This window comes from Mesoplodon mirus (genome assembly GCF_964341445.2).
Source record: "Mesoplodon mirus genome assembly, chromosome: 19".
Lineage (NCBI taxonomy): Eukaryota > Metazoa > Chordata > Mammalia > Artiodactyla > Ziphiidae > Mesoplodon > Mesoplodon mirus.
The window spans coordinates 57,935,398-57,947,585 of NC_138995.1; the positions used below are offsets into that span (position 1 = coordinate 57,935,398).

The 12,188-nt window shown below is 57.5% G+C and overlaps 1 protein-coding gene across 2 annotated transcripts; it reads left to right on the top strand.

The window, feature by feature from the left end:
- Positions 1–11,539, top strand: CYTH2 (cytohesin 2). Of its 2 annotated transcripts, XR_014292197.1 has the most exons (13): positions 1–158; positions 968–1,115; positions 1,214–1,280; positions 2,316–2,434; positions 3,716–3,796; positions 4,279–4,391; positions 4,503–4,651; positions 5,192–5,304; positions 8,105–8,183; positions 8,294–8,365; positions 8,465–8,619; positions 8,709–9,557; positions 9,646–11,539. XR_014292197.1 is itself a non-coding variant. In XM_082606838.1 (12 exons), the coding sequence occupies exons 1-12, from the start codon at positions 140–142 to the stop codon at positions 8,794–8,796; spliced, it is 1,200 nt and encodes a 399-aa protein (XP_082462964.1). In that variant the 5' UTR covers positions 1–139; the 3' UTR covers positions 8,797–11,539. The 2 variants fall into 2 exon arrangements, 1 of the variants encoding a protein (XP_082462964.1); XM_082606838.1 differs by having other exon boundaries at positions 5,192–5,303; positions 8,107–8,183; positions 8,709–11,539.
- Positions 11,540–12,188: the final 649 nt, after the last annotated feature.

Genomic DNA, 12,188 nt, shown 5'->3' on the forward strand with positions numbered 1-12,188 from the left:
AGCGCTGAGGACTGGCGCTGAGGAGGCGGCGGTGGCTCCCGGGGCGTTTGAGCGGGCTCACCCGAGCCCGCGGGCCAACGCGGATCCAGGCCCGACCGGCGGGACCGCCCCGGACTCCCCGCGGGCCTTCCTAGCCGCCATGGAGGACGGTGTCTATGGTAAGTCGGGGAGGGGCGGGGCCGTCTGTGAGCGGAGGGAGCGTTTCGGCCCCAGCTTTTTTTGTTTCCTTCCCGGCGCACACCCTGCGAAGCTGTTCGGCTCAGTCGTCGCTTCGCTTTTGTGGGGCACGGGACGGGCTTCCGGCGGGGCAGGAGAGTGGGGCGTTCCAAGGCCATTGTTTGGGCCGAGCCTGTTTCCGGTGGCAGCGGGAGGGGGTGGGAGCGGCGGAGGCGAGGCCGGGGAGGAACCATTCCCTCTGGAGGGGCCGGGCGAGCCCAGTGCCTGCTGGGAGAGGGGAGGGGGCTTCTGGGGACGGGGGGGTGAGGAGAGATCTTGGGGGCTACAGATTCCACTAAGGCGAGGACGGGGGCCTTCGATGCCCCGCCCCCTTCGTCAACTCTTGCAAGCTGTCACCAGCTTCGCCTGCCATGGTTGCTTTCCATGGACCCCAAGAGTCTGGACACACAGACCCACAGCTACCTCGCCAAGAATGGAGGCAGGAAACCGAGGCCTCAGCCTCCTTTCAAGTAATGGACCGAAGTTCAAGCTTCCAGCCCTTTTTTCCCCACAGACCTAAGAGTTCAGGTTCCCAGTCCCCTTCTCCCTCAGGACTAAAGTGTCTAGATTCCTAGCCCTTCCTCCCCTGGACTGAGGAATCTAGGCCTTACCCCTTCTTCCAGTGGACAGGAGGCTGGACTCTCATCCTCCTCCTGCCCCTGAACCTAGGAGCCCTGTCCTCCCCCAGAGTTCAGAAGTCCATGCTCCCAGTCCCCAGAACTGACTTCCCACCCCTGATCCCCTCCCCCAGAACCCCCCGACCTGACTCCGGAGGAGCGGATGGAGCTAGAGAACATCCGGCGGCGGAAGCAGGAGCTGCTGGTGGAGATCCAGCGCCTGCGCGAGGAGCTCAGCGAAGCCATGAGCGAGGTGGAGGGTCTGGAGGCCATTGAGGGCAGGTGAGGTCTGGGGCAGGGAACCTGGGGGTCATGAGGCCAGGCCAGGGCCAGGGATGCCCAGGCATTGACCCTCCACCCTCCGTTCTCTGTCCCTGCAGCAGGACCTTGCAACGGAACCGGAAAATGGCAATGGGCAGGAAGAAGTTCAATATGGACCCCAAAAAGGTGCTTGGGGCCACAGGGCTGGGATCAGCCAGGGAGACATCCAGACGGGGGATTCTGGCATCTCTCTGTTCCAGAAGTATGGTGGTTAAAGGTCTACCTTAGGTGCACAGACTTGGTCCCGATCCCTGGATTCAGATATTGGCTGCATTTGTTCCTGGGCTGGAACTTCTGCCCGGGAGGTCTTCTTCCCCTTTTTGCTCATACTTTAGGGCCCACTTCTGTTGTCACTTAGAGTCCCCAGGTGGAGCTCAATTGAGTCTGGTAGGGAATATGGGCAGTGACGTGTACAGAAGAGGGTTGACAAGTGCCATGACAGAGAGAGAGAGAGGTACCAGGGATGTGGACACTCCGGGGAGCAAGCCTGGTGGCATCAAGGAGGGCTTCACTGAGGAGGGTATATTCGGATCAGGTTTGAAGGATGAGTTAGCATTCACCAGGTGGAGGAAAGATGGTTGTTCGTTCATTCAGTCGTTCATTTTACACCCATTTCCTGAGGCCTCCCTCGGGCCTGCCCCTCTGCTAGGCAATGCTGAGGACCCAGAGAAGAGTTTGACTCTGCCTTGCCCTCAGGGAGCCCCTAGACATGGATACCATGATCCAGAGTGAGATATAGCCACAGTGGTGGTCCTCGTGGCATCAGGAGAACCTGAGAAAGCTTTAGTCCAGCCTGAGGCTTGGCCCTCACAGTCCTTGATGGACTGCTGTCTACTGACAGTTTCCCACTTTATTCTTCTTGTCCAAAGCAATGGTAGTTTGTTCAGTCATTCAGCAAACATTCACGGAGCTCCTGTTCCTTGCCAGACCCTGCTTCCGGGGGGCTGGAATTAACCAGGCAGAGGCAGAAGGAACAGTAGATGCAAAGGCTAAGACGTGGGACGGATGGTATTTAAGGACCTGGGAAAAGCCTGAAAGTAAAACTCGGCCCTACTCCGTTGAGGGTGGGGGTGGCTTTGGAGGCTCTGGTTTCTGAGGATGTGGGGGGAGGGGGGTGGCTTTCTGAGTACCCAGCCCTGAGATCCAGCTCCCGCCCCCCAGGGGATCCAGTTCCTGGTGGAGAATGAACTTCTGCAGAACACACCCGAGGAGATCGCCCGCTTCCTGTACAAGGGTGAAGGCCTGAACAAGACGGCCATCGGGGACTACCTGGGGGAGAGGTGAGACCCGCCCCCTGCCCCCCACCACCTCCTGCTTGGCCTCTCACCTCGGCCCCATGCACCCAACTCCTCCCGAGAAGAGGCCCTGATAGATCAGCCTTATGACTGGATTTTGACAAAATGGGCTGACAGGAGTCTGGGGGAGCCTGGGACCTTCTGGGGAACCTGGGGACCATCTGTGAGCATCTGGGGGGTGTGGGACCTTTGTGGACATCTGGGCAATGTGGGGACCATCCATTTAGGTCTGGGGACAGTGGAGAACATCTGTGGGTGGCGTGGGAGTGTGAGAATGGTGTGTAGACAACTGGTGTGCATGGGAATGATGTGGACCGCTAGGAAGTGGGGGGGTCATCAGTGGATATCTAGGGAGCACAAGGGGCCCATGGACATCTGAGAGCATGAGGGCCATCTGTGGACGTCCAGGGTGTGTGGGGACCATCTAGAAGTGTAGGGTGCCTGAGATTGGATGTTGGGAGTATGGGGACCAACTGTGGATATCCGGGGGTACCTAGGGATTTATGGACATCTGGGGTACGTGGAGATCATCTGTGGATGTTGGGAATGTGCAGGGACTGTCTAGACATCCGGGGTGCGTGGGGAACTCCTGTGAAGTCTGGGAAACTTGGGGACCATCTGTGAGCACCTGGGGTGTGTAGAGACTGTGTGAATGTCTGAGGTGCACAGGACCATCTGTGGATGTTTGGGATGCTTAGGGATTGTGTGGACATCTAGGGTGTGTGGAACTTTCTGGATATCTGTAGTACAGAGACCATCTGTGGGCATCTGGGGTGCATAGGGACTCTCCGGGGAGTCTGGGGGTGTGGGGGGTCATCTGTAGATTTCTGGGGATTGTCTGTGGACATCTAGAGTGCATGGAGATGGTCCGGATATCTGGCATTGTGGGGGTCGTTTTGTGGACATCTGGGGTGCACTGGGATTGTCCATGGACCTATGGGGGATGGGGGACCATCTCCACAGGGCACTGGGGGCTGGGAGACCATCTCCACAGGGCATCTGTGGAACCTGGGGCTCCTCGGAGAGAGGTGATGGCCAGCAGAGCCAGGGTTCTCGAGGCAGACAGTCCTCCCAAGAGCCTTCTGAGTTATCCCTGCCCTGGTGCCGGGCCTGTGACGGGGGCTTAGCCAAAACTTTCACCGGCTACAGGGGTAGCCTCTGTGCAGAAGAGGGGCCGCAGACTCCCCACTCCTTTGCCTCCTGTCCACTCCCACGCCCACCCCCCCAAGCCCCTTCTTGCGCGTGACGTCGTCCCTGTCCTCCCAGGGAAGAGCTGAACCTGGCCGTGCTCCACGCCTTCGTGGATCTGCATGAGTTCACCGACCTCAACCTGGTGCAGGCCCTCAGGTGAGAGGGGCGAGGCTGGAAGGGCAGGAAGGTACCTGTCAGGGCTTTCTTTCCAAGTGATGATCCCTACTCAAAACAAAACAGCAACAAAAATTAGGGAATGGCTTGCCTTCACGTGACACCGAAGTCCACGGTGGGGCTTCCTCCCGGCATACCTGTATCCAGGTGCTCAAATGGTGTCAGAAGGACAACTCTCTCTTTCTCTTGATCGTGCTCGCCATGGTTTGGGCATTGCTCGCTGCAGACCCTCCTCCCACATGATAGCAGAAGCCCCTAGCAACTATCAGACCCGTTCAGCAACCTTAGTAGAAAGAAGGAGGGTGTTTCCATATAAATCCACCACAAGTCTCATGGCCGATGCTCGGTGGTCAGATTGGCCGCAAGCGTGGAGCTCTCATTGGCCAGTTCCTATCGCGGGGACTGAGAGTAGGGAGGGGGTCCTGCCAGTCCTGGCATCGACACCTGGCCCTTCTCTGACGCAGACAGTTCCTCTGGAGCTTCCGCCTCCCTGGAGAAGCCCAGAAGATTGACCGGATGATGGAAGCCTTTGCCCAGCGCTACTGCCTATGCAACCCCGGGGTTTTCCAGTCCACAGGTGGGGGCCCAGGCTCCTGGGTCCTGGGGAAGGAGGGAGCTGGGGGCTTGACCTCTCGCGTCCTGGGGGCCCATATGCCCCAGTCATCACCCCCCTGACTGTCCAATGCAGACACGTGCTACGTGCTGTCCTTCGCCGTGATCATGCTGAACACCAGCCTTCACAACCCCAACGTCCGGGACAAGCCGGGCCTGGAGCGCTTCGTGGCCATGAACCGGGGCATCAATGAGGGCGGGGACCTGCCTGAGGAGCTGCTCAGGGTCAGGCCCCCCTCCCCCTCCCCCAGCCCCCTCAGCCCTGTCCCTCATCCTGCCGCGGGCCCTCTTCCCTGCGGGTGTCCCAGGGCCTGAGCTCCCCACCCGGGATCATGGCCTTGCCCGTGGACAGCGGGGTCACGCCAGCATGTCCATTTCTTTCCTCTTTCTTTCTCTCTGGCTGCATGTCTTGTCTCGCTCTCTTTTCTGTCTCTCTCTGGCTCTGTGACTCTTCCAGGGTCTTGGTGTGTCCCATTCTCCACCTGCCTGTCGGCCTCTCTCAGAACCTAGCAGCTCTTTCTATGTCTGTGTTTCCACATATTTTTTTAATCTTTCCTCCTCTCTCCTCCCTGGGGCTCCCTCCACTCTTCTGCCTTCTGCTTCCCTTTTCTCCCGGCCTCCTCCCTCCCTCCCTGCACCATCCCATCTGCCGTCCCACCCATGGTCTCATTGGCTCCCTGGTTGCTGGAGCCCCCTCCCCACTGCCAAGTAGCCCTGGGAGGGTCCCAGGAGCCTGGAATTGCTGACCATGCCTTCGCCCCTCAGAACCTCTACGACAGCATCCGAAATGAGCCCTTCAAGATTCCTGAGGACGATGGGAACGATCTGACCCACACCTTCTTCAACCCGGACCGGGAGGGCTGGCTCCTTAAGCTGGGTACGTCCCTTGCTGACTCTGCTGGCTGCCTCTGCAGGGGGGAGGTTAGTGGGCCCCAGGCTCTGGACTCAGCTTTCTCACGTACCCGCTATGTGACCTTAGGCCAGCGATTCCACCTCTCTGAACCTCAGTTTCCACATCTGAAAAATGGGCCGAAAACGAGTTCAGCCTTGTGTGCCGGGCCCAAGCCCAGGGCCAGGCTTGTATTCAGTGCTCCCTAACCCCTTCTGTTCACCCGTACATATTTACTGAACCCCTTCTTTGTGCCAGGCCCTGGTTTAGGCACTGAGGGCACAGCCAAGAACCAGATCGCCCAGTCCCCCTCTGGGGGGAGAGTGTTCACTCAGGATGCTCTCACCTGTAGTGAACAGAAAATAGCCCAAGAGATTGGGGTGCCTGGGAGCCTGTTACCTCACTTGGAGGGAACTCTTGGGGGTCCGAGGCAGACCGACTATGACACTCTTGCATTTATCCCCATGGTATGTTACCTCCTCATCAGCCCAGTAGCGTGGTGGCTATTTTAGGGGCATCGTACCTCCCCAGAACATCTCCCTTAGGCAGAAAAGAGCCTGCAGAAATGAGGAAACGGGTCTCAGAATACCCTGGTGGACTTCTCAGCTGGTTGGATTGATTCCTGGTGGGGAGTGGGGGACACACCCTGGCTGGCTTAGGTGAATCGGGAGCCCCTGGCCACGATGGGATGGATGGGGCAGGGGCCAGTGACCCTTGGAACACATGGCACCAGCAAATTCAGGGTTAGTTAGCAGAGGTCTGACAGGTACAGCTGGCTGAGGATTGGAGTGGTTGTCAACCCTGGCTGCCCAGAGATTGACCCGAAAACCGCAATGGCCAGTCCACAGGCTTGTGAGGTCGGGTCACCGGGGGCAGGATAGGCCATCAGTCACGGTGAAAGCTCTCCAGGTGGTTCCAGCGCATGGCCCAGGTTGAGAGCCGTTGGCTTGGAGCTGGGCCTGGTGGTGGTAGGTGCCCTGGTAGGGTCAGCGGTGGCTTTTTTTTTTTTTTTTTTTTTTTGGCTGAGCCAGGTCTTAGTTGAGGCAGGCGAGCTCCTTAGTTGCGGCATTCATGTGGGATCTAGTTCCCTGACCAGGGATGGAACCCGGGCCCCCTGTATTGGGAGCGCGGAGTCTTATCCACTGCACCACCAGGGAAGTCCCAGCGGTGGCTTTTTAATGGAGGAGCAGTGAGTGGCTGCCCCAGGGAGACAGAGAATCTCGTGAGGAATTATATAGTCCGGCTTGGACAGTGAAGGCAGCCCAGACAGTGGGGTGGCCCAGAGGAAGCTTCCAGCCTGACACAGGGTCAAGGCAGGACTTTGCTCTGTTCACGTCTCATCATCCACAGTGCCCCGCCCCCATGGAATTCTGCTCCTAAATGGAGGAATCGCTTCTCCAGCCACAGTAGCAGGTCCCTGGTGCATAAAAAAATGCGAATCACTCCTTCCAGACAACTTGCTGGGGTGGATGGATTCCTGCATCAGCTCCAGGGAGGCCGACAGGTCTGTGAGGTCTGGGAGGAATTTAGATTCTTCAAGGAAGGCCAAATGGTGCTCCTGGCAGTGAGTGGGTGGGAAAGAAAAGCAGGAGGGGCAGCTTCCTGAGGAGCTGGTTCTCTTCCAAACCGTGCCCAGCAGTAGGAATCCTTCCCATTTCTTGGATGAGGAGATTGAGGTTCGGTCACTGTCCAGCAGCCACTGGGCAGAGGTGGCCTTAGACCCAGATCTCTGACCAGAGCACGTCACAAGGTCATTAGAAGAAGGCACCTCTTAAACACTGAAATACAGGAAAAGGAATCTGTGGTGGTGGTTATATTCACAAAGATGGTTAATAAAAGTCATTATTACTGCAGTTTAATCCTTGCAGGGTCACAGGGAGCCCAGAAGCAGGTCACTTTGAAGCAGGAAGGTGTGGGCTGGAGCGGGTCCCCAGACTGGAGTCCACAGAGAGCAAGTGGTTGTCCTAAGGTCACACAGCCAGTTTGTACTGGTGCTGACATGAGTCCCCATGCCCACCTTGGCCCAATGACTGGGGGTTTTGTCTTCTGCCTAGTGGGGATGACTTCCCTATAGAGACGTCTTCACCGTGGCAGTGGAAGGCCCTCCTGGCCTGGGACACATCCTAGGGGTTGGGCTGGAGCCGGGCACTGGCGCAGGGAGGTGCTCTTGGCCGCCTCAGTGCGGCTCAGGATCCTCAGCCTCCCGGGGTGGGAGAGGGGCAGGCCATTCCTCCCTCATGTGGATGTAACTGGTTTTCTTCCCTCTCTCTCCCTCCCTCCCTCCCTCCCTCCTCTGCGTGTTTCTCTCTGCTGTTTCTGTCAATCTCTGTGCCACCCCCCGCGCATCCCTTCCCTCCCCAACCCTGCGGCTCTCGGGGGCACCCCATTCTTCCGCCTTCCCTTCTCGCCTGGTCCTGCCTGCTTTCTCGCTGTCTGCCCCAGGAGGTAGGTACAAGGCCGGCCCCGTCCTTGCTCCCCGACATGGCACAAGGGGAGGGGGCTGCCCTGGCCTCGGGCCCATAGCTGGGGGGCTGAGGGCCCTGAACCGAGTCGACACACAGGCTTAGAGAGTGTAGAGCCGCACGCTGGGGGTGGACCGGTTCCCGGGGCCCAGACACCATGCCTCGTCCTGCTCGTCCGGCTTCCCACGCATCGCTCTGTCCGAGGCCCTGACAGCCCCACCTTCCCTGCACTCGCTCTGTCTCTCACCACCCCCTGCCCCCCGTCCCCGCCCTCCCAGAGGCCCTGTCCCCCTGTTGAGCCCGGGCCCCCTACCCCCCTTCCCTTCCAGGGGGCCGGGTGAAGACGTGGAAGCGGCGCTGGTTTATCCTCACGGACAACTGCCTCTACTATTTTGAGTACACGACGGTGAGGGCGGGGCCAAGGTGCAGGGGGCCGGACTCCTGAGTCTGCGGGAGGCAGGGGCTGGGGGGTGGGGGGGAGACTGGAAGTCTGAATCTGGTCAAACTCGTTCTCAGGACAAGGAGCCCCGAGGAATTATCCCCCTGGAGAATCTGAGCATCCGCGAGGTGGACGACCCCCGGAAACCAGTAAGACCCTCCCTGTACCCCGTCCTGCTGTGTCGGGGGGGTCTCCCCTGGCCCCAGGGTTGGCTCTTCCCAGCTGTCCATCGTCTCGTGTCTACCCAGAACTGCTTCGAGCTCTACATCCGCAACAACAAGGGGCAGCTCATCAAAGCCTGCAAGACAGAGGCAGATGGCCGGGTGGTTGAGGGCAACCACATGGTGTACCGGATCTCGGCCCCCACGCAGGAGGAGAAGGACGAGTGGATCAAGTCCATCCAGTGAGCCTGCGCCCCGGAGTCCTTGGGGAGGGGGTGGCCGGGGGCCCAGGCCCCTCGGCCCTCACCCTGGGATCCCGCCCCTTCTGCAGGGCTGCCGTGAGCGTGGACCCGTTCTATGAGATGTTGGCCGCAAGGAAGAAGCGGATTTCTGTCAAGAAGAAGCAGGAGCAACCCTGACCCCCTGCCCCCAACTCCATTATTTATTACGGAGCTGCCTTGCCCGGGTGGCCGGACCCCCGGGCCCTGGGGCTGCGGATCCTGGTTCCCCGTTTGGAAAACTCATCTCCTCTAGCTCCTCCCTCATTACTTGTAATTAATACGCTGTTGGTAATCTTATTTAACCATCCGCGGCCTGCGGACCCCCTCATCTCTTGGGGTTGGCGGAGCTGAGGTGCTTGGTGGAGCTGGCCTGGTAACTAACGCGTGAAGAAAGGGTGCTGTCCGTGCAGCTGAACGAACCGGGCATCTCCTGGGTGGCTCAGTTCTGGTTTCACCCATAGCCCGTGGGGGTGGAGTAAAGGAAGAAGTTTAACTGGGTTGGAGTTAGCGTTGCATCAGAACTGAAGGGTGCTGAGAATGCAGGTATGCAGAGCTTCCGGGACGAGGTCTACCATTCATTCTAGACATTACTTGACAGCCGGGCGCCAGGCAGACATTCATCCCACCTTTGCTCTCATGGGCTTGTGGTCCTTGAGGCGCAACGGATAATATCTCATTGGCTGGGCTAGAGGTCAGTGGTGTCGGGAATAGGTTGGGACCAGTGTAGGTGGGGTGAGGCTTTGGGGCCAAGAGGGTGGGACTCTGGGCCAATTGAACTGGGTTTCTCAGCCACTAGAGGATCATCCTTTGGAAGACATTTTACACGAAGCAGGGGTAGTGCTGAGAACCGGCATTTTTATAACATCTCCTTTCCCGGGAATCTGACAGCTTACAAAAGTGTAAGGACCGCATTCTTTGAGGGTGAAACCTTGGGGGGTGGGGCACCCTTGAGCCCCGGGTCCAGGCTTGTCCCCCTTTGCCTTCCAGCTTGGGGTGTGCGTGGTGTCCCCAAGGAACAAAAGCACGTGGATCCCGAGAGGGGTGTCGGGAGGCCCCGTCTCTCTCCTACGTCCAGATCTGCAGCTGAGGAGGATTTAGTTCGAGAAACCACAACTCCAGACAGGCCCAGGACCAAGCCCCTGCTGGAAGGGAAGCCTGTCGTCCCAGGGCGTGCCTGAACTGCAGTTATCCTCCGTGTCCCCAAGGGATCTAACTCCTAATTGTTGAGTGCTGCCAATGGGGTGTGGAAGATCCCGGGTCTCGGGCGTTGACCCAGCCCGCCCTTGGCCACAGACATCCGCCGGTGTGAAAGCTCCTAATAGCTGTAACAACTCCAAGGTGGTGCACCCAGCCCTCCCGGGAGACTGCTGGACTACAATTCCCAGCAAGCTATGCGGCGCTGGCCGCCCCACTGTCGGGAGAGCCATTCTGGAGGTCTGGGAAATGTAGTTTCTTAAGACTCCCATGTTGGGTTTCCCTTCGGCTGATCCCCTGCCCCCCACTTCCTCAGGTTGGGAAACAAGGCCCTGCCTGACCGCTTCCACCCCAGGGGCTGATGGGGAATGAAGTTCCCATATGAGGAAATTGAATTCCCAACTCCTCAAAAATTCCACGGAAATGGAGTCATTGACCCAAGAAAGTCATGGGAAATGAGGTCCCTGGGTCGATGGAGGGTCCCACCACTGTCTCCCCCTGTGTTGCTCTCCTCCATGGAATGAACCCATAGGTACCGAGTGCCTATTGTGGGTAAGTAGCTGGCTCAGTGGAGATGCCCCAGAAGAGCATTCCAGGCAAAGGGAACAGCATGTGCCAAGGCAGGAAAAGGCACATTGTGTTGGAGTAACTGACAGCCTGTTGGTGTGCCTGTACGGTGTTGGTGGAGTGGGGCTGGGGTGATGGGAAATGGAGGAAATGCCTGGGCCCAATCATTTGGGGCCTGGACAGCCATGTTAGGACTTTGAATGTACTCTTGGCGGATGGGAAGCTATCCAAGGTCATGACACAGGAGAGTGATGTATTTGGGTTGATGTTGCAGGAGGGGGCCTTTGGCTGTTGCAGGAGAGTAATTTGGAGGTGAGCAGGGGCAGTAGCAGGGAGGTAAGTTAGGAGGCTGTGCTGTCCTTCTGGTGCAAGAGGGTGTGGCCATAGACTTGGAGAGACCTGGACCTGCATGAGTCCTGGAAGAGGAGCCAGCAAGACTTGATGAGGGCTGGGTCAACTCTGGGATTCTAGCTTGAGCAGCTGGTGAATGGCAATGTCATTTACTGAGATGGCTAAAGAGGGGATTTATGGGGGGAGAAATCAGTGGTTCTGTTTTAGCCAAATTAAGCTGGAGATGCCTGTGGAACATTAAAATCAGACTCCAGTCACCTCAGAATTGTCCTTCAGTTTTGCCCCCAATCTGTCTTCTCCCCAAGGATGGAGAATTCTGGCTTTCAGCTCCCTCCTCTCCCAGGACCCCATACTCCCAACCCCCTTGTTACGGGTTGAACCGTGTCCCCCACAAATCCATATATTGAAGTCCTAACTCCCAAAACCTCACAATGTGATCTTATTCCAAAATAGGATCATTGCAGATACAATTAGTTAAGATGAGGTCATTAGTGTGGGCCCTAATCCAATTTGACTGGTGTCCTTATACAAAGGGACATTTTGGACACAGAGACACACATGCAAGGAGAGAAGCCCATGTGATGATGAAGGCAGAGATCGGGGTGATGCTTCTGCAAGCCAAGGAACACCAAAGATTGCCAGACAACCACTGGAAGCTAGGAGACAGGCCTGGAACAGATTCTCCCTTAGAAGGAACCAACTCTGCCGACACCTTGATCTTGGACATCTAGCCTCCAGAACTGAGACAATAAATGTCTGGTTTAAGCCACTCAATTTGTGGAACTTTGTTACAGCAGCCCTAGTGAGCTAATACATCCCTTCACGCTCAGACCCGGGAGTCCAGGCCCCCAGCCCCCTCCTCCCTCAGACCCTGGAGCCTAGGCTCTCACTGCCTGACCTGGCTGGGTTCCATGCAGCACCCACCCTGGGCAGACATGTTACAAGATCAGTTCAAGGACCACCAGATCTATCAGAAGTGGCAGTAGGGAACAGAGGCAAAACCTAATCCTCTCATTCGCTCTTCCTCCATTGCCCACAACTTACATGTGACCCTAATGCTCTCATCATCTTAATTCCTAAGCCAGGAGTCCACACAGCATCCCAGCTGGGTCCCCACTCCTGACCCCTTCCCTCCTCCCTCATCCAAACTGCTTCCTTCATATACACACATGAATCTGGTACCAAGGTGACGGCGGGAGGGGGTGGAAGACAGGTTGAAGCCAGGAGATCAGAGATGCAAAGACAGACCCAATCAGAAGAAAAAAAGACAAAGATGGAGACAGAATCAGTCAAGAGACCAGGACAAATTGAGAAAAAGAAGTAGAGACAAAAACCCGTGGCAGAAAGACATAATAGAGACAGAAAGGTGACGGGGACACACAGACAAGGAGAAAGAAGTAGAGATGGGGTGATACTCG

What these genes read in the sequence shown, in the direction of transcription:
- CYTH2 (XM_082606838.1), top strand. An exon ending in CGGGGTTTTCCAGTCCACAG is followed by an intron (nt 4,392 to 4,502) that starts GTGGGGGCCCAG and finishes TGTCCAATGCAG; the next exon opens with ACACGTGCTACGTGCTGTCC. An exon ending in TGGACGACCCCCGGAAACCA is followed by an intron (nt 8,366 to 8,464) that starts GTAAGACCCTCC and finishes GTGTCTACCCAG; the next exon opens with AACTGCTTCGAGCTCTACAT.